The 21,402-nt window shown below is 42.7% G+C and overlaps 1 protein-coding gene across 9 annotated transcripts in view; it reads right to left on the reverse strand.

Moving 5' to 3' along the window:
• NF2 (NF2, moesin-ezrin-radixin like (MERLIN) tumor suppressor) overlaps window positions 1-21,402 on the reverse strand; it is a 76,131-nt gene that overhangs the window by 30,508 nt on the left and 24,221 nt on the right. For 6 of the 9 annotated variants that reach the window (XR_014139740.1, XM_081801853.1, XM_081801854.1 and 3 more), the window contains exons 2-8: window positions 20,623-20,748; window positions 18,579-18,701; window positions 16,511-16,594; window positions 7,302-7,370; window positions 6,374-6,456; window positions 4,196-4,271; window positions 2-136 (exon numbers count right to left, since the gene is read on the reverse strand). Coding sequence is in view for 8 of the 9 variants with exons in the window: in XM_081801853.1 (XP_081657979.1) it covers window positions 2-136; window positions 4,196-4,271; window positions 6,374-6,456; window positions 7,302-7,370; window positions 16,511-16,594; window positions 18,579-18,701; window positions 20,623-20,748 (696 nt within the window). In the remaining variant the exon portion in view is untranslated. The remainder of the gene's footprint in view (window position 1; window positions 137-4,195; window positions 4,272-6,373; window positions 6,457-7,301; window positions 7,371-16,510; window positions 16,595-18,578; window positions 18,702-20,622; window positions 20,749-21,402) is intronic. The other 3 variants (XM_081801859.1, XM_081801860.1, XM_081801861.1) reach the window with 1 other exon arrangement.

Below are 21,402 nucleotides of genomic sequence, written 5' to 3' on the forward strand. Positions count from 1 at the left end.
CCTCCTTGTCGCTGTATGAGATGTTTCGGATTTCATTCCACGGGAAGGAGATCTTGGGGGTCAGCCTGTTCTCAGGGTCATAGATGTGAAGGCCCAGAGCATCCACTCCAAGCAGCAACTCTGTGCCCTTTTTATTCTGTAGATTCAACAAAGATCAGCCACCGTCAGCTCCAGCGGAGGTTTGAGATTTTATTCAACTTCCCAAAGAACCTGGCACACACTATTTACATGTGACAAGTTCCAGTAGGTCCCAACAGAAGTCACAGTGGCTATGTAACCCAGGGGGCCTCCAGCTTCCTGAATTGGGGCAGGCAGAGGCAAAATACCATTCTCATGACTTGTGTCCCAGAGGGATCACTGGGGCTTTCTGTTACTGGCTCGATGGCTAAAGTAGCAGCAATCTAAGGACTGTTACCTCCAATTAAATACAGTAGTCGTCCCCCGCTCCCCTTATCTGTGGTTTTGCTTTCTACGGTTTCAGTTACCAAGGTCTGGGAGCAGACGATCCTCCTTCTGAACTACTGTCAGGTCCCTAGTGTAGCCTAACCCTACATCACAACACCTAAGTCATTCACCTCACTTCATCTCATCATACAGACATTTTATCATCTCACATCATTCTAAGAAGGGTGAGTAGTACAATAAGATGTTTTGAGAGAGAAAGAACATGTTCACGTGACTTTTATACTGTTACAACTTCTTTTTTATTGTTATTGTTAATCTCTTACAGTGTGCCTAATTTATAAATTAAACGTATCACAGGTACACATATATAAGAAAAAAAACATAGTATATACAGGGTTTGGTACTATTCGTGGTTTCAGGCATCCATGGGGGGCCTTGGAAAGGTACTCCTGCGGATAAGAGTTATCATACATGTAGAAAAAAGACCTGTAGAATTAGGGCGCCTGAGTGGCTCAGTCATTAAGCGTCTGCCTTGGGCTCAGGTCATGATCCCAGGGTCCTGGGATCGAGTCCCACATCAGACTCCCTGCTCAGCGGGAAGCCTGTTCTCCCTCTCCCACTCCTGCTGCTTGTGTTCCTGCTCTTGCTCTCTGTCTCTGTCAAATAAATAAAAATCTTAAAAAAAAAAAAAAAGAAAGAAAAAAGACCTGTAGAATTAAACATCTCTTACCATTAAAAGAAAATGTAGTTGTACTACCAGAAAGTTTTTTTGTTTTTTTTTTTTTAAGTAGGCTCCACGCCCAGAGTGGAGCCCAACACGGGGCTTATAACTCATAACCCTGAAATCAAGACCTGAGCTGAGATCAAGAGTCAGATGCTTAACCGACTGAGCCACCCAGGTACCCCACCAGAAAGAAAATTCCAAGTGCTGCGATCAAATGGTTTTATTTTATGTTAAAATGTATTCTCAGTGTGGGGCACCTGGGTGGCTCAGTTGGTTAAGCGACTGCCTTCGGCTCAGGTCATGATCCTGGAGTCCCGGGATCGAGTCCCACATCGGGCTCCCTGCTCAGCAGGGAGTCTGCTTCTCCCTCTGACCCTCCCCCTCTCATGCTCTCTCTCTCTCTCAAATAAATAAATAAAATCTTTAAAAAAAAAAAAATGTATTCTCAGTGTGATAAAGCAAATATAGTAAAATGTTAATTATAGAACTTAGACAGTGGGTATATATGGATATTCACTGTGAAATTCAACTTTCTTATATGTTTGAAATTATTATAATAGGATGTTGGAAAAAATATACCAAAATGAATTGTATATAAATCATACCTAGGAGTGCTTGGGTGGCTCAGTTGGTTAAGCATCCGACTCTTGGTTTCAGCTCAGGTCTGATCTCAGGGTCCTGGGATCAAGCCACAGTTCGGGCTCTGTGCTCAGTGGGGAGCTGCTTGAGATTCTCTCCCTCTCCCTCTGCCCTCCCCACCACCCCCCACTCTCTCTCTAATAAATAATCTTTAAAAAAATAAATTATACCGGGCACCTGGGTGGCTCAGTTGGTTGAGCGACTGCCTTCGGCTCAGGTCATGATCCTGGAGCCCCGGGATCGAGTCCCGCATCGGGCTCCCTGCTCAGTGGGGAGTCTGCTTCTCCCTCTGACCCTCCCCCCCTCATATGCTCTCTCTGTCTCATTCTCTCTCTCTCAAATAAATAAATAAAATCTTTAAAAAATAAATAAATAAATAAATTATACCTCAATAAAACTGTCTGAAAATTTAATTGATTGCACATATGTTGGTTGGCAGTCAGAGTAGACAGAGGGCAAAATGCCCTTGGCCCTCAGGTCACTGACCCAGCTAAGGGCCTAGAGCTACATCTTCAGGCTGGAGGCCCATGCCCCTGCGCTTGTGTAGTGGTGGAAGGAAACTCCCTGCATAAGGACCCAAAGCACCTGACCCGTTGCTGACAACTAGGAAATCGAACCAGATTCAAGGGCAGCAAAACAGGTCTGCAAACCGAGAAGGTGCTCAGACTGTGATGAGAAGGACCAATCTAACAGCAGGTGTCAGGTGGACAAGTGAGTGCTCCAAGATAAATCTTCTTAGTCCTTTGAACACTTCCCAAGTCAGGCGCTATTACCAAACCCTGAGAGAGATTCCTCTGTTTGTCTGCAAAGCTCTTAAAATTACTGCATTAACATAAGTGAGGCTTTGTACTTTTAAGTGCTACAGTACATTTTGGAAAACGAGGTATTTCATTATGTTTGTGACTAGTTTAAATTAAAAAAAAAAAAGAAAGGATTCTACCCTCTGCTTCCTATCATGACTTCTAGAGAATAAACAGAGAGCGGCGGGACTCAGTCTCTTCTAAATTGTTTTAAGCACATAATTTCCTTAGCTGATGGAACTCGAACACAAAAGACACTAAAATATCCATTATCTGTGTCTACTGTGTAACACAAAACACACACACAATTGTGTATTTTAGTCTGACTGCTGCAGAAATATTTCCTAGTAAGAAACTGTTTTTTAAGGACTGTAAAATACTACTTTTCTAGAATCTAGATGGTGGGCATATGGGCCAAGAGGAGTTATGTTGCCAAAACCACAGAAATGTGTTAAACTAGCCTGACCTTAAACAAACCAGACAATTAGCAAATAGAAATTAATAAAACTTAAGAAAATAACCTTTGAATTATTATAGAAAATCTTTTTGTTTTTAAAGATTTTATTTATTTATTTGTCAGAGAGAGAGATAGCACAAGCAAGGGGAGCAACAGGAAGAGGGAGAGGGAGAAGCAGGCTCCCAGCTGAGCAGGGAGCTCAATGTAGGGCTTGATCCCAGGACCCTGGGATCATGACCTGGGCTGAAGGCAGATGCTTAACCAACTGAGCCACCCAGGTGCCCCTCATACAAAATTTATAGGAACCCAAAAAAGGAAAGCAAACTGTGAAAGGTGGACCACTGAGGCACCTGGGTGGCTCAGTTGGTTAAGCGCCTGACTTTTGTTTTTGGCTCAGGTCATGGTCTCAGGGTCCTGGGATCAAGCTCCCCCCTCCCCCCTGTGTCTCTACGCTGGGCGTGGAGTCTGCTTAAGATTCTCTCTCCCCCTTCCCCCCCCCAAAAAAGGTGGGCCACTGTGGGTATTGTTTAACATCTACCTATCTGCAGTTTGGAACCAGCAGTGGAATACCTGAGCCAATGGCATGAATTCCTTTGGATGGAGCTCCTAGGTGCGGCATCTAGCCGCAGAACCTCAGGAGAAAGATGCTCAAGAGGCCCACCCAGCCAAGACTGAAAACAGAAGCCTCTGGTGCAGAAGCAGTGGGTTCCCAGAGGACAGTGGGACTATTAATGGTCTGAATAGAAAACCAATTAGCCTGCTAGTGAGACCAAGAGATCCACCCAAACAAATCAGGAATCTATAAAAGTAGCTTTACTCTCCTTGTGCCCTGGGGGAAGAGTATTTACATGCACTCCCTGTGGGCCAGAACTCATAGAGCCAGAAATAATCAAACATTACACTCAGAGTATTCGAACAGATTTCTGCTGAGCACAGAACCAGGCCCAAGTCCCCCTGGGGGCTCAACAGACACTTCATTACCAAGGATCTAATTGAAGTCCAAAAATAGAAAATGAGGCTATAAGACCCTCTCCCCTTTCTCTTCTCTTCTCCTCCACTGAACCATTAAAGAGACTGCCAATCTGGAATAAGGAAGTAACCCATTTTAGCAGTCTGCCTCTGATTCAGTCTCTGTTTATACACAGGGAACTCAAAGAGGATTCAACACACCCGGATTGCAAAGTAGTTCACACCGTACATCTCCAGGTCCTGAGCTATCTTCAAATATTCCATTTCAGCTTCATCCCTGTGAGGAGAATGAAAGACACTGTCACCAGAGCTAAGTGAGAAAACAGAGGGCAGGCGCACACCCACCTGCGCGTAGGAATCCGCCGGAAGTCACCAGCCAGGCAAGATACCAACACGGCTCTTCCCAGCCTTGAGTCTATGAAACACTCCGAGGTCAAGCAGAATTTCCCATCCCCACAAAAGCCAGAGAATAGATTCATTACAGTGTCTCTTGCCTTCAATTTCACGCTTTGCCCTTGGTAAATAATGTCACCCAGCTCAAGGAATTCAAGAAAAGGACGTGATATGTTATCTTCTCCCCTCAAATGGATTTGGATATGCAGATTTAAGTTGTTGCTTTATCTGCTTGTGAACTTTCTTCACCTAGGTTTTGGTATTGAAACAATTCTCTCTGCAAGCTACCTGAGAGCTCTACCTTCCTGATTTTATTTCTTTGGGTGTTGTCGGGGGTTAGGCCAAGAGCTATCTGGGCTGTAAAACCCAAGCCAGGTCACCTACTTCTAAGCTGTGAGTCAAATTTAAAGTAAGCTCTTAAAGCAGCAATGACTTGCAGAAAACTCCCAAATAGATATACTATTGAAATATTTTAACTCGATCTCCCTATGACCTTGCCTCTTCCCTCTCTCCAATCTCAAAATGCTCTCAAATGAATTTTAAAAAATTCAACCTGAGAGAACATACAGTGTTGGCAAGCATGTGGAGTAACTAGAAAACACACACCCTGCTGATGTAAACTGGTACAATTACTCTGAAAAATTGACATTATTTGTAATAGCAAAAACCAAGAGACACCCCGATGCCCTCAATGTCCATCAACAGTGTAATGGATAATTCATGCTTTATTAATATAGTGGAGTTCTGCACAGCAATGAAAATGAAAATTTCACTGCTGTTACATACCACAAACCCAAATCTCACAATATGATGCTGAGTAAAAGAAGTGAGACACAAAAACTAGAGACTGTCCCACTGCATTTATGTAAAGCTTAAAACCGGCACCACTACTCTATGGAATTGGGGATCAGAAGAGTGGTTAGCTTTGGGGAGGAAGGATGGGGAGTTATGGCAGGCGGGAGTCACGTGCTATCTTGTCACCTGGTGTTACACGGTGTTTTCACGTGATAATTCATTGAGCGGTACGTTTATGACTTGTCCACTTTTCAGTATACATATTATTTAAATTTTAAAAAAGCACATGATAGGAAGTTGATGTGAAGAAGAGGACAATATTTTTTTTTTTTAAACATTTTATTTATTTATTTGACAGAGAGAGAGATAGCGAGAGCAGGAACATAAGCAGGGGGAGTGGCAGAGGGAGAAGCAGGCTTCCCGCGGAGCAGGGAGCCCAATGCAGGGCTCGATCCCAGGACCCTGAGATCATGACCTGAGCCGAAGGCAGACGTTTAACAACTGAGCCACCCAGGCGCCCGAAGAGGACAATATTTTAAAGACTAACGAAAAGATGATTAATTCCTACAGTGATCAGGAAAATGCTAACAAATACTTAAGACACAATATTTCATCTTTTAGATTACAAAAATCAGACTGATAAAAATGAGTGTTGGGGAGAGAAATGGGGGGGGAAGACATGTGCATACACTGCTGGTAGGCAGGTAGATAGGTACAACCCTTATGGAGGGCGCTTTAGTGGCACCTGTCAACGCAAAATGCTCACATCCTTTGACTCAGCAACTCCTGCAAAGAATGAATCCTCAGAACTACTCATGTAATTATATAACAATATTAGACTATATACTGCAGGAAGCAAAAATCCATAGCTACTCCAAATGTCATCAGTAGAGGAATGGACACAAAAGCTATGGGATATCCATACACTCTAATCCTTAACATGAAACTGAATTACCAATGAATGCAGTAGGGCTGTACATCCGGACAGGCTGGCTCCTGCCTTCCTTATACTGCATGCACTGGAAGAAGGATACACGCAAAACTGAAGACCAGCTACTCCCAGCTCTCCCTTTTCCTTCTATCTACCTCAGTACTGCCTTTTGTTCAACAAGCATGTCCTAATTTGCAGTTCTTTAAAAAAAAAAAAAAAAGCCCATACGGAAATGTAAACCGATAATAAAGCAGCCTCACCTGGCTCGGCCCCGGTGCTCTGCGTACCAGGCTGTAATTCTCTCCTCCCACATTTCTGGAGTCATTTGATACAGATTTATTACCTACCAAAAAATAGAGCAAAATTAAAAACCCACACACAAATAAAGTTTGGATATTGTTTGCCATTTTAATAATTATGCCTCATTTTTACAAAACAGCAAAGCTTAGCTTCCGAGATCAGACTAAAACAACAAAGCTATTTTTAAAAAGCCACATACAGGGAGAGCCAGTCACATTGCAGGGGTTGGCGTGTAAACAAGCACCATTCCATTTGAGTCACAACTTAGAAGGGTGCACCCCTCGCCCAGCTGCGGCCCCTCTTTCCTGGGCTGCATGTCCCAGCGGGAGGAGCTCGGCCAAGCGGCGTGTGCAGCTGCTTCCTCCTGCACAAAAGCCATCAAAGGAGCAGGGGAAGTCAGGCAAAGGTGAGAAGCAGGCCTTTATTACACATGACAGATGAGTGGAGCTATAAAATCGGGAGCAGCCAAAGGGAGGGAAGGCCTGCTTCTGTGACTAATGAACAAGATGAACACCACCAAGGATTAAAAACTACAATGTCCACCCCAATTCATCTCTATCCACCCTGCCCCGCTGCAAACAGCTCAGCTCCCCGGGCTGAACACATGTTGCTCCACACTCTTTCCTGGGACTCACTGGCACTCACCCACCTTGAAGGAAACGAACATTCAAGGCCATGCTAGCTCTGGCAGCCGTGAACGAACTCCACGTACCTTTGCTTTCTAATACGTTTAACAGAGATTCTACATTCTTTATTCAAGATTGATTACAAAATATTTATTTAAATGATTTCGCCGTGTACTTCCAATATTCCTTCAAGTCCCTCAGTTAGCTTTTTCATAGACCACATCTCTGCTGTGTTTTCCCAAACAGGGGATTGATTTCTTACCCTTTTTGGAAGCAATTCCTCTTGGGCCAAAAATCCACGCTTGTGAACAGAGGGGTCATAGTCACCGTACTGGAAGGAGAAGAAAGGGAGGGCAAGCGATTGAGATTCTAGAGACAACTGCCATTTCTGAAGAGAGCTTGACTCTGTCTTCTCCCCTCCCAGCTTGGGGAGCAATTCAGTTCCAATTCAGTTCCGATGACAAGTCAAGATTTCAACCTTGCTAGTTTGTTATCCTTGAATGAAAATACAAAGCTGATTATATCTATGAACAGAGCTGCATAATCCCGTGAGGGATGGATGGGTGATGTGCTAATAAGAATGTGACGTTTGGGGAGCCTGGGTGGCTCAGATGGTTGAGCGTCTGCCTTCGGCTCAGGTCATGATCCCAGGGTCCTGGGATCGAGTTCCACATCGGGCTCCCTGCTCCTTGGGAGCCTGCTTCTCTCTCTCTCTCTCTCTCTCTCTGTCTCTCATGAATAAATAAATGAAATCTTTAAAAAAAAAAAAAGAATGTGACGTTTGTGGGTACCTAGGTGGCTCAGTCGTTAGGCTCAGGTCACGGTCCCGGGGTCCTGGGATCGAGCCCCGCGTCGGGCTCCCTGCTTAGCGGGAAGCCTGCTTCTCCCTCTCCCACTCCCCCTGCCTGTGTTCCCTCTCTCGCTGTGTCTCTCAAATAAATGGATAGAATCTTTAAAAAAAAAAAATGTGACGTTTGTATGGAAACGTAGCTGTGTTTTCTAACCCCCGAAGAAAGCAGTCACTACCAAAACATTAGCTTTTGAAAAGAAATAAAACACAACTGTGAAAGTTGTAATTAGCAATGTGTGATAAGAGTCTTACCTACAAATCCTTCTAAGTGGCTGGTAATTGGAGCCAATTGCTAGGTTGGGAGCTGGGAATAATGCAGGCAATAGTTTTAATACCTTTCATTCAGGCTCTGAAAAGTACTTTGGAGAAATCTGATGCCAACGTTGTCATTCCCATTGCACAGACAAAGAAACGAGTAAAAGGTTAACGGATTTTTGCTACAGAGCAAGTGACTAGTGGGGCCAGAAATGGGCCCTATATTTTAATGTATCCATTCATGGATAGTAACTTGGAAATTCATTTTCTGATTTAAGAAAAAAATATCCCTTTCTTTCCGAGAAAACTTAAGTCTGACCAGGAAATAATAAAAAATGAAGGCATTTTTATATCCTTTTTTTTTTTCTCAGAAAGAGGGAGAGTGTGTGCATTAGCGCGAGGTGAGGAGGGGCAGAGGGAGAGGGAGGGAATCTTATGCAGGCCCCACGCCCAGCACTGAGCCCAACACGGGGCTCAATCTCACGACCCTGAGACCATGACCTGAGCCAAAATTCAGAGTCAGATGCTTAACCGACTTAGCTTCCCAGGCACCCCCAAAAATGAAGGCATTTTTTAGAAGAAACTATAAACATATAAAATCAAAGCCTGTCTCTTGGGATTGAACAATGTTCATCAGCAACTTTAAACTGTGCCTCATTTCCATACCACCCTACTAAAAAAGCACTATGAATTAATGTTTTTTAAGAATCTCATCATTAGGGGCACCTGGGTGGCTCAGTCGGTTAAGCATCTGCCTTCGGCTCAGCTCATGATCCCAGGGTCCTGGGATCGGTCCCGCATCGGGTTCCCTGCTCAGCAGGGAGTCTGCTTCTCCCTCTGCCTGCCACTCCCCCTGCTTGTGCTCTCCTGCTCTCTCTGTCTCTGACAAATAAATAAAATCTTTATAATATTTAAAAAAAAAAATCTCATCATTATTTTTCAAATGGCAGAACTGTACCACATCATTTTTTGTGTTAAAGCAATTAATTCATCAAATTTAAATATTTAAAATATGCCACAGTTTCTATACCCCTGTCTAGGCATGTCTTCATTTAAAAAAATCTGAAGGAGGGGCGCCTGAGTGGCTCAGTTGATTAAGCGACTGCCTTCGGCTCAGGTCATGATCCCAGAGTTCTGGGATCGAGCCCCGCATCGGGCTCTCTGCTCAGCGGGAAGCCTGCTTCTTCCTTTCCCACTCTGCCTGCTTGTGTTCCCTCTCACGCTGTCTCTCTCTCTCTCTCCCTGTCAATTAAATAAATAAATAAATAAAATCTTAAAAAAAAAAAAAATCTGAAGGAACCTGGCCTCTCTTGATCTCCCAAAGGCCTGAGGATGTGAACAGTCAGTAACTGGACTGAGTTTTTTTGATTTTTTTTAAAGATTTCATTTATTTACTTAAGAGACAGAGCACAAGCAGGGAGAGGGGCAAAAGGAGAGGGAGAAGCAGACTCCCTGCTGAGCAGGGAGCCCTACGACGTGGGGCTCAATCCCAGGACCCTGAGATCATGACCTGAGCCTAAGGCAGACGCTTAACCATCTAAGCCACCCAGGCGCCCCTGGACTGAGTTTTATGGGCACTCTCTCAGGAGGTAGCTGCAGAACACAGGTAGGAGCCTGACTCTGGAACAGGCTGCTAAAGGTTCAGTCCCAGCTCTTCCACTTATTAGCTGTGACCTTGGAAATTTTTGTGTCTCGGTTTTCTCATCTGTTAAATGGGGGATAATAACAGCATTTGTCTTACAGGACTTTTAGGGGATTAAATGAAATAATATCCATAAAAACTGTAAAAGTATGCTTGACACATAGCACTCAATACAACCTGATACCAAAAGACAAAAACTCAGATTGTATTACCTCTGAGTCTGTTTCCTAATTTGTCACATGAGAACTTTGGTCTTAGAGGATTTTGAATGGGGGGCCTGCTCTGGTATCCCTCTGAGGCCTTGAGTAAGGATTCCTCTCTCTCAACTTCCTCATCTGGAAAGCCAGGGTCATAAAAGTGCCTGCCTCGTAAGGGGGTGACAAGGATGAAGATGATCTGGAGAAGCATTTTACGTACTGCCTGGCTTACTATAAATGTCAGTATTAGTGTTATCCTCTGCATTATTTATGACATTGGTTACTGTTTGCATCTGTGATTTCTGAAGGGGTAGGATGCTAAAGCAAGCCCTGTTAGTTGCATTTGCAAACCTCTTAATGGTGCTGACCAAACTCTAAATGCAGAAGTAAGCAGATATGCAAAGTTAAAGTTGTAAATTCAGGTTTCAAAGGCTTAGGAGATTAACGACCCACATTATCATACTGAGCTCCCAGCTACTTCAGTGATCAAATGTTACACATCTGAGCAATGCAGAGGCAACAAAGACCCTGCTTAAAGAACTTTGCCACTGGACTAACTCCACTTACAACTTTAAAGCCACCTTGTTGTGTGTGTCTGCTCTCAAATGTCTCTTTAAAAAACAAAAGAAGGAGAAAATCCTTTTTTTTTTTTAAAGATTTTATTTATTTATTTGACAGAGAGAGACACAGCGAGAGAGGGAACACAAGCAGGGGGAGTGGGAGAGGGAGAAGCAGGCTTCCTGCAGAGCAGGGAGCCTGATGTGGGGCTCGATCCCAGGACCCTGGGATCATGACCTGAGCCGAAGGCAGACGCCCAACGGCTGAACCACCCAGGTGCCCCAAGAAGGAGAAAATCCTTAAGGGGTGGCAGTTGGTTAATATAAAAGAAAGTCATACCATTCTATAGATGGAGATGACTGTTCCTCATCCTCTATGTACAGATGCAGTCTGATAACATAACCAGCACTGAATTTACTTTGAAGCTAATGAAGTTCGGGTTTAGGTCTCTGCACCCGCATGGGCTTGACCCTAATTTTATATTCACAATTTGGTATTCTTGCATTGAAAAGAAGCCCCATAAGTTATATCAACTTCAGGCCCCACAAAACCTGGATCCACCCCTGATATAAACCAATTGAATTTAAATTCAAGAAGGGAGTTCACCATTTAAAGGACTCTTGAAGTCAATTCTTAGGTTAAACAGAGGCTTTTTCTGGATATGAAATACTATCCTCCGCCAACTACGAGGAAAATTAGACCAAATGCTCTGAACAGGATTTCTCAAAACTTAAAAGATTTGATCAATACGTACATAGAATAAATAGATTCCTACTTACACACCAGTCCACTAAATTCCAGGTGGATTAAAAATTCAAACCTATAAATGAAAATCCACAAAAATACCAGAACAAAATATAGGACATGTGTATAACAACAGTTGGTGAAGCCATTCTAAAATCACTCAAAACTGGGGCGCCTGGGTGGCTCAGTTGGTTAAGCGACTGCCTTCAGCTCAGGTCATGACCCTGGAGTTCCGGGATCGAGTCCCGCATCGGGCTCCCTGCTCAGCAGGGAGTCTGCTTCTCCCTCTGACCCTCCTCCCTCTCATGCTCTCTGTCTCTCATTCGCTCTCTCAAATAAATAAATAAAATCTTTAAAAAAATAAAAAAATAAAAATAAAATAAAATAAAATAAAATCACTCAAAACAAAAAGATTGACAAGTCTGGTATGTGTAACAAAAGATAAAAGGTTAACACCCATACTACATGGAGCTCCTATAAATCAATTAGAAAAAGATAAACAATACACTAGAAAAATGGGCAAGCTGTAAACACTTGATTCACAGAGGAAAGAAATACAAATCACCAGTAAACCTGTGAAAAGATTCTCAGCCCGCACGGTAATCAGGAAATGAAAACTTAAAAAAACAACAAAAAAACCTCTTTTTCTGTCAGATTAGCAAAAATTTTGAAGGACTGATAGCATCCACTGTTGATGAGGATATAGTAAAACAGGTATTCTCATATGCTGTTAAATTAGGACAAAACTTTCAGAGGACAATTTGGCCAAACATAATGTTTTTTATTCCGATAAATTAAAAAATTCACCGTTTTAAGCATACAATTCCATGGTTTTTAGGATATTCAAAATGTTGTACAACCATCAACACTATCTAATTCCAGAATATTTCCATCACCCCAAAAAGAAATCCCATACCCCTTAACAGTTAAGTCCTGATTTCCTCCTCCTTCCAGCCCCTAGCAGCCACTAAATCTACTTTCTGTCTCTATGGATTTGCCTATTCTGGACATTTCATGTAAGTGGAATCACATAATAGGCAGCCTTTTGTGCCTGGCTTCTTTCACTCGGCATTATTTAAATTTTAAAGGTTCTTATCCTTCAGCCCAGTTATGCCATTTCTTGGTATTTATCAGAACAGAAAGACTGTTCATATGTGCCCAAAGAGGCATATTCAAAGATGTGCACTGGATTCGTTTAAATAATAGAAAAAAAAACAAACCTACATATCTATCGATAAAGAGACATTTAAATAATCCACAGTCCCTCCTTTTCAGGAAATACGGTTCGGTAGTTTAAAAATGAAGTGGGACGGTCTGATAGTTTTAAGTAAAACAGACACGCCGTATGGGAGTTCCTCTGGAGTAACCACCTAGAAGTGGAATTTCGGGGACTCGGGGATGCGGTGTCCCCTCACCTGATGGGCTCTTACCGCATCCAACGCTCTACAAAGGTCATGCCAGTTCATAGTCCTTTTCCACCAGCAAATGAACTCAAACGACACTTCTCTCCTATTTACTACTAATCCTTGTCAACCTTATGGGTTTGAAATGATACGTCGGTGTTGCTTTAACTTTTCTTTTTCCTGAGCACCAGCGAGATTGAACATCTTTTTGTATTTATTGACCATTCTCACGTTCTCTTCTATAAAGTGCCTGTTATGCATGCCCTTTGTACCCACTTTTTTTGCTGTCTTTTTCTCATATACTCAAGAGATCTTTATATTCAGGGATATATCCGCAATGCTGCTCATAGAAATCTACCTTAAGTGGAAAAATCTTTTGCACATGTACACAAGGACTCATATAAAAGGATTTTCGGTAAAGCACTGTTTCTGATAGGAGGAAAAAGGAGAAACTAAACTTATCTCTCCCTTAAAAGGGGGATGGATCAGTAAATTAGGTTTACTCATCAATGGCCATCACATAGCAATTAGGATCAATGAGCGACATCTACACATACAACATGATACATCTCAAAATCAATGTTGAGTGGGAAAAAATATCAATGTCTAAAAGTATAAGCCAAAAATGGGGGGGGGTATGCAAAGTATAGCACCATTTATATTCAACTTTTACCCCCTGGATATTTTCAAGTTGGTCTTCTCCCATGCAAATGACCAATGCCCAAGGTGTGACCCTCAGAGCCTCTCACCAAGACTACCACATAGCCCTCAACAGGTCTCCCTGCTTCCAAACCTGCCTCACTCCAATCTGTCCTTCACACAGCCACCAAAGGATCTGTCTAAAATATAAACCCTTCACTGGCTCTGCACCACCCACACAATAAAGTTAAGACCCTTTATGATCTGGCCCCTTATAGACCTCTCCAGCCTCAACACTTGCCACTCTTCACCTATACTTTACATATACCCAACTTCTTAATTGCTTTTTAGCACTCTGTCCCTAACTTGCATCAAAGAGCACCAAGAAACACTAAGCCTCTTCTCCCACCATTCGTTTCTCTCTCTGAAAACTAGGAGTCTATAGGCCAGTGCTGCAAGACTGGTAAATTACATACCATTCTCTCCCAAAGTCACTTTTAATAAGAACACATTTCAAACACCAAAATCCAACAGGTGCTTTAAAACATTGCAAAATGGTTTGGTATGCCATATGACTGGACTAAAAAAAAAACAAAAACCACCAAACTCAGCTCAGACTTTTGATTCAAACATTCAAACATAACTCAAACTCTAACCAAGAAATATGGTTCTTGTTAACTGAACCATGTGATTAATATTTGTATTTATACTTTGAGGGTAATTGTTTCTTTATGCTTTGGAATTAGCTGTGTCTGTATCATTCGAACAGCTGAAATACTGTAATGAATACATTTGTGCATAATTACATTCCATGTGTTAATGAGCCTGAGTCCCTTTCCGTAACCACTCTTCTAAAGTTCCTTTCTGTTTCAGAAGGGTTGTGGAAGAAAACAAACTGAATATGACAGAAGGAAACCAGTATGGTTTGCTGAAAAGTCTGGACTTATGTGACCCTATAAATGAATCTGGAATTTGGTGAAAGGCAGTGCATGCTACCCAGAGACCTCCCTCACACGCTACACAGGGAGGGCAAGAGCAGAGTACTGAGTTAGGCAACCCAGACCCTAGGGTTCTCATCCTGGCTCTACTCTCTCATTCCATTCTGCTCAAATCCTGTCCATCAAGAAGTGGGCTATAAATTCCATTAAAAAAGAATTAACATAAAGTATTTACGACTTTAGACAAATTACTAATCCTTTCTGAGCCTTAAATTCCTCATCTGCAAAACGGGCATAATAGTCTCAAGCTGTGGCTCATGGAAAAGACTATACTGAGTACCGCACGAAATGTTCATGTGTAACACTTTGTGAAACTGTAAAACATCATAGGTGTGTAAGATCTTATTAATACCGTAATCAGAGATTCTTTTTTTATATTAACCAACAGTCCTAGCAACTGGAAGCACGTTATAATAATCCTTAGTTTCTCCAATGCAGACCTGAAGCCATAGATTACCTTTATTTGTAAGATTCTGAAAATTTACACCGGAAAAAACAGAACATCCTCCTCCATATGAACCACATATGCTGTCTGTGAATCACTTTCATCTCTAAATTAGTAGGATCCAAATTAGTAGGGCTTTCCTACAGTGAAATCTGTTTAAGCAAACATCTGCTGGTTCCCTGAAAAGTTGTGTTTTTTTCCACAGGTGGCCTTTGAATTTGTGGCCCAAAATCCATGCAAAGGAAATGTAGCCTTTGAGACTGAAGCCCTTCAAAGGGAGGTAATGTCCTTAAGAGCTTGGGTCTCCTCTCAGCTGGGGAGAAAGCCTGCTAAAAAGGAACTCGGTTCTGGGCCAGGAAGTGCTCGGATTTGATGAGAGTGACAATGACCGCTTCATCACTGTCAGGGCAATACTGACTGAAAGGACACATTTTTCCTGTTATTAATATTCTTAATCAAGGCATAAAAGGAAGCATATGTTTTAGTTGAATCAAGGCCCATTTTCTGTTTTTTTCAATTACTCATTTTTCTGGGCAGTGGAATAGGGGAGGCACAAAACACAATCCCAAAGCCATGAATTCTGCCCTTAGCTTTACCCAAGATTGTCCAAATGACCTTGGGCAAATTGCTAAGAGCAGATACTCGCTTTCGTGTCTATATCTGTGACAGAGTCAACAATCCCTCCTCAGGCCTGATGGATACTCAGCAAATATTAGACGAGTCATCAAATGATAGAATTGATTCTGGTGCTTCTGTTAGTCTAACCAGCAAGAACAGACTTTTTCTCCGCCACCCCCCCCTCCCCCCGCCAAGTGACAGGCCAGTCATTTCCTGGCTTTGATCTGAAATTGTATTAAGCTACCCAAAAAAAGTGGGCTAAGAAGTTCAGAGTGTCTTATTAATTTTTATAACACCACAGGGAAATGGCTTTGTGGACACCTCTAACGAAAAAGGAAAATAAAAATGGAAAAGATTATGCAAAATCACAAAAGTAAGGAAAGTGCCCCAATTCTGGGGACTTTTCCTTATGCTGCCGTGGGAGGTAGGAAGCAGGAGGACCAAATACAGGGGGGGTATCTGAGGGACACGAAGCACCCCTGACTGACCCTGTAGTTGGTCTTTTTTTTTTTTATGTTTTATTTACTTTTTTTTTTTTTTTTTTTAGTTGGTCTTATGAAAACAGAGAGGACAAAACACAAGAGCGGTGGTCTCCCTCACCACCACTCCCAATCCGCAGTGACTTCTCTATGAATGACTCACCGGCAGCTCAACTGGGCTCAGGGTGCCAAAGGACCTGACGTACCGAGCCATGAGCACAGCAAGCATGCCCATCAGGGGTGGATGAAGGAAGGCATGCTCTAGGTAGCAGTGTGGTTCCCACACACAGGGTGGCTGGTCCTTAGAAGATGAGTTTGGGGCCTTTTTGACCTAAAGGCTATAGTCTGGCTCAAACTGGAGACCATAAGTTCATTTTCCTGGGTTAATAAAAAGTCCAGTGACTGTAATTAACCACATGTGTGTAATGAGATTACAAAGACAGACAATTCACCATAATTCTCACAAGATTATACAGAATCTGGGACAGTGATTATGGTTTCCCCAGCCCACAAGTCCTAAACATCTCCCTCCTGGGGAAAGTCTCTCTGAAGCCTAGAAAACCCAAAGAAACCAAAGACTGGAGTGATTCCCGTGACACACATTAATGCCAAGGAGGAAGGCACTCTCCTTCTTTGAGCCTACCTTGGCCTGGACGGCGTAAGAAGCCAGGAGCACAGAAGCCTCGGGAGGGCAGTAGATCTTTTCATCTAAAATCTGCTTCTTTACCTAAAAGGGGCAACAAGGGAGACATGACACTGTGTGCGCGGAAGTGAGCTGTACATGCTGGTCACAGCAGATGGCTGCAGGGTGTTCTAATTGAGGGCTGCCAAACCAGCCTGTTAATTTTCTGACAAAGGGTACAATTTTTTTTATTGTTGCAGCCAGGTTGGGAGTAGTTATTGGTAAGATGACTACGCATTAAAAAAAAAACCCTTATCTCTTCTGTTCACGATCCTTTTCCTGAAGGGGAAAAACACTTTTCATGGTTAAAACAGAGACTGCTATCTGGACTGTGACAGAGGGGAGCTGTGAATTCCGGAAGTGTGAGGAGCAGCTCTGCTGGTGACTGGGGCCTCAGCCCCTGCTGAGCACACACAGCACTAGAGGAAATGGAGTCTACTTTAAAGTCTTTACACAAGACAAAAGTCAGCAAGGCCACTGAGTTATGACTGCAGGAAAAAAAACCCATCACGTTCAAAATGCCTGCTCTAAGGGAAAAGGAAGCAATAAAGTTTGATCGATTAAACTTTTAAGTACATGTGAGGTCCAGGAAATATAATTCTTAAGCCATAATGTCGAATTAACATATCTCATTGCATTTAACTTCTTAGAATGATGCAGCGTGTGATGTTGCAGACACAGAGGCAAGAGGGCCTCACCAAGCAGGGCACACTGAAATAAACAGAACAGGAAAGCCAACTTTCTTTTCACAGATATCAACACTCACCAGATTCATAGACGTAGTAAATGTTGCCTTGCTCAGCCACGAAACACTCCAATTTTTCAGTATGAGGGAAAAATAAGCCAAAGTCACATGAGGGATGGGCACTGCTTCTAAGCGCCATCTCGGTAACGCTAGCACATTCTGGGGCCTCGGAGATCATTATGCGGTTTTATTCAAAGCAGCGCAACTTTCTAATCCCTTGGTTTCTTTGCAAAGGGGGAAAAATCCACACTACAGAAAAACTGAGGGGGTTTCCCTTTGAAGGAAAATGTTAGGGATGGGGATATATACATATATATATGTAAATATATACGTCACTTTTTTGTAAAGTAAATTATTTGGGGGTTTTACTACATTTAACTTAATATTTACTGAACATACCAATCTGAAGCTCAAACTAATTAGACGAGGACTATGTGACAACATACATACATCTACTTCCAGGAAATCACGTCACTAATGCCCCTGTGCAATCTTCTCTGTTACTGACAATAAGCACCCCTGGGCACACAAGCAGCTCCAGCACCAGTCACTGCAACTAACCACGAAACTGGGGCAGAACTCTGATCAAGCAATAAGAACACCAGCAAAATTGACCCCGACTCACTGTGCCCCCAGACGGCCAACTAGCGGTCTTTGAACCCACAATTCCAGAGCTCCTCATTTCTTCAACTCGGTTGAGCAGTTACTTTTGGAATGCCGACTGGGCACTTGGTGAGCCTTGCCTGTAAGGGGCTTACACTCTAATGAAGGAGCGGGAGATGAATAAGACATTTAGAGACAACGGGCAGCATGAAGCACCATGTCTGAAGTTCCACATGTGTAGGATTAGTCACATGGAGTTAAACTCCAACTCACTGGAGTTCTGAAGTCCTGTCTTAATGACAGCAGATTTCAAACTTTTGGAATAAGTACTCTTTCTAAGACTCTCTCTTTGGACTTCCTTTGTAACTACTAGGTACTTTCCACACAGCGACAAGAAAACAGGATCCATCTTCAAAGAGGCTTCAAGTCAGGTACCCCTTCTTACACTACCAAAGTTTTGCCATTTCATATGACACCAATTCACATCTCTCAAGTATAGTTCTATTCTGAAGATTTTTCCCCTCCATTACGGGACCAAAGGGACTGACTTCCCAGAGGCAGAACATTTTCACAATGCGAAGGCATCTGTGGTCAACTCCGAGGGGGTCATCCAGGCTGCCTTGGCAACCAGGCCTGGGTGAGTTCTCTCAGAACAAGCGGGGCTAGCACGGACTGGTGTACCTGCAAGAAGAATAAATGTTGCGTGATCTCCTGAACCAGCTCCTCCTCGGCATTCTCAGGGTAAAATTTGGCCAGGAAGTGAAAGGTGACTGGCTCTTCCTTTGAAACATCATGATCCAGCACCTGCACAATTACAGAGCAAAAGAACAAGCTATGTTGGCACCTATTCCTCCCCTGCCACCACCAAAGAACCTTTTTCAGGGACATATAAATATTTTTCCCTCTCCAAATTCATCACATTTCCCAAAGGTTACGATCTTACAGTTTGAAGCATTCACAAAGCCATCTATAACAAGGGGTAATGTTCACCTCACATGGCGTTTCTGAACCAAATTAATCAATATCCTCAAGGGGTGAGTGGAGCTAAGATTATTAAGGCACAGATGTTCTCAAGGCCACAGAGATAGTTAAAAACTAGAAATTTATAGCTCAAAGGTCTTGGGCACTATCCTTTACAGTAGGCTGAAGGTTTTTTTAATTTTCTGAACTCGTGGGAATCTTCCTTTATTCTTTTTTCTTCCTGCCAACCCCCAACGTTTAGGTCCATATTGGGAGGGAGCTTAGAGATGATGAACCTCATCTTTGTGAAATCCTCTAAATATTAACTGAGCAACAAAAGTGAAATGTGTCCATGGTGGCAACCCTTTGTTTCAAGGAACCTCCAGAGATGCCCTACAAAATACTTGAGCACAGTCAGTAAACCACTGGCTTTAATCTTCGAACAATTTCATCCACCCACTGAAAAGCCTGAACCATCTGCTCTCCAGAATGAATTTCATTTCAGGACATAAACATGCCATGTGACAGGCTACAAGGCTCCATTAACATGTGTCATAATTTATTTCCTTTGAGCAGCAAGGTTCCTTGGCTCCTGATGCCCCCAATCTAATATCCATTTGGCCAATACTCAGGTATGATTTAAAATTTACTTTGCGGAGAATCACAAAAAGATACAGAAAGTTTTGCTGTCTTAGGCAGATAATTCTTCGTGCTCCTGCCCAAATTCCAGGTGGTAACGTCCAGGAGACCCAAAATAAACCAGATCTAGGACTCTCTCACTGATATCGGCACATGGTGGCACTCTGATGCTCATGACCATTGGGAATTACCATACGAAATTTATAACCAGCGGAGATTCCAACATGAAGATTCAGATTACTGTGTACAGATGGAAACACAATTTGAACACTTGAGCTTAGAGTCAAACTTATAAAAAACAAACAAACAAACAGGAGGCGTTCATTGTCTATCACGCCATGCAGCAGATGATAAAATCAATTGCAGAGGGTATTGACTTACTTTGAGATCTAGGGGTCTTTTAGGGGCTACTAACAAAAAAAAAAGGCCCTGTTCCCAAACATCTTCATGGTTAGGTAAGCAGATAAGTAGGTAAGTGTGCCTTCATGTGTGTGCACACATGAATCCATGCAGACAGCAGTTTCCTTAGGTAATATCCATTTCTAAGCCACATTAGAACTGCCGGGAGCCCCAACTTGTCTTCCAAACCTCAGAAGGCCCAGAGAATCATAAAGAAAAAACGGACATTGTTTCTTCACCAAAGGAAGTGGGGCACTCTCTATTCCTTGGATCATGTTAATGACTAAATTGAACTGGGCCACAGTGTTTCTCAAAAAAGACTTAAACATTCCCTAAAGAACATGAGTCCCAGGCAAATCTTTCAAAGACATAAACTATTTAAAAAAAAAAAAAGGATAATAATGTAATAGTAATTTTTATTCATAAAGCCTGACTAGTGGTTCAATAAATTGAATAGCATAAAGCCAGAAGCAATCAGCCTGGTGACGATGAGTAAAGAAGCCAGGGAGGGCAACAGCTTCATCCTGGTTGGTTCTGCTGGCCTAGGAGGAGCAGAAAGCCTGTGGCATCTCTGGGACCTGTTCTCTACACAACTTACTTCAGGACTTGCCCCCTTCTCTACTGGGTGTCCCTAGTGCCCCATGATGAGCAAAGTAGCTAGGCACATGCTCAGGGAAAAACCAGAGCACACACCAGCCTCACTGGTCTCATCAAGTTCCAGCCCAACCTTCTTGTCCATTTTGAGCCAGGCCACGGTGTCCTTGATCGTGTACTGCAGTCCAAAGAACCAAGTTTCCCGAAGCCCCAGGGTCCGGCACACCAAGTCAAACAGGTCCTTCCCTTTCCACTTCATCTGCAATATAACAGACCAACAGGGAGGGTATTGTGAGCAAAAGTCATAATCCGCTTGAACAAAAACCTTTTCTCTGCACTTCCTGCTCTCGGGTTCTAAAATGTGGGGATGACACTAAGATGGCTGATGAGCACAGAATTCCTAAATAATTTTAAAGCTTCCTACACAAACCGTGAGTGGGAAAATACCAATTAGAGCTTAATGGCTTAATCACTGCAAAGCATACACAATACCTCCCTTGGACAGTTCCTTACAGATCTTAATATCCCCAAAGCTGCTAATTTAGGAAAGCTGGTAAATAAGCATCCTCATTTAGGAGAGTCTAGCCTCTTGAGTTAACCCAGGGAGATGGCTAGCTTCTAGGACATTAATTTCTTTGAGACTTTGTCGTTGATTTTTTTTTTTTTTTTAATCATGACACTGTCCTTTGATAAAAAGCTACTGGGTTTTTGTTTTGTTTTGTTCTGTTTTAAAGACTAGTTTTACTGGAAGTTTTTTTTAAAAAGCAACAGAGGGGAGTAACTTGTAACTGAAGTCATAAATCACGCACAAAAAGAACCATTAGCTACCAGTCAGCCCAACCACACATCTCTCCTATCCTGATACGTAACTGAGGCCAAAGGAGAGGTGACTCAGCCACAGTCACACGGAGCA

This window comes from Leptonychotes weddellii, chromosome 13 (genome assembly GCF_054177405.1).
Source record: "Leptonychotes weddellii isolate Sample4059 chromosome 13, ASM5417740v2, whole genome shotgun sequence".
Classification (NCBI taxonomy): Eukaryota; Metazoa; Chordata; class Mammalia; order Carnivora; family Phocidae; genus Leptonychotes; species Leptonychotes weddellii.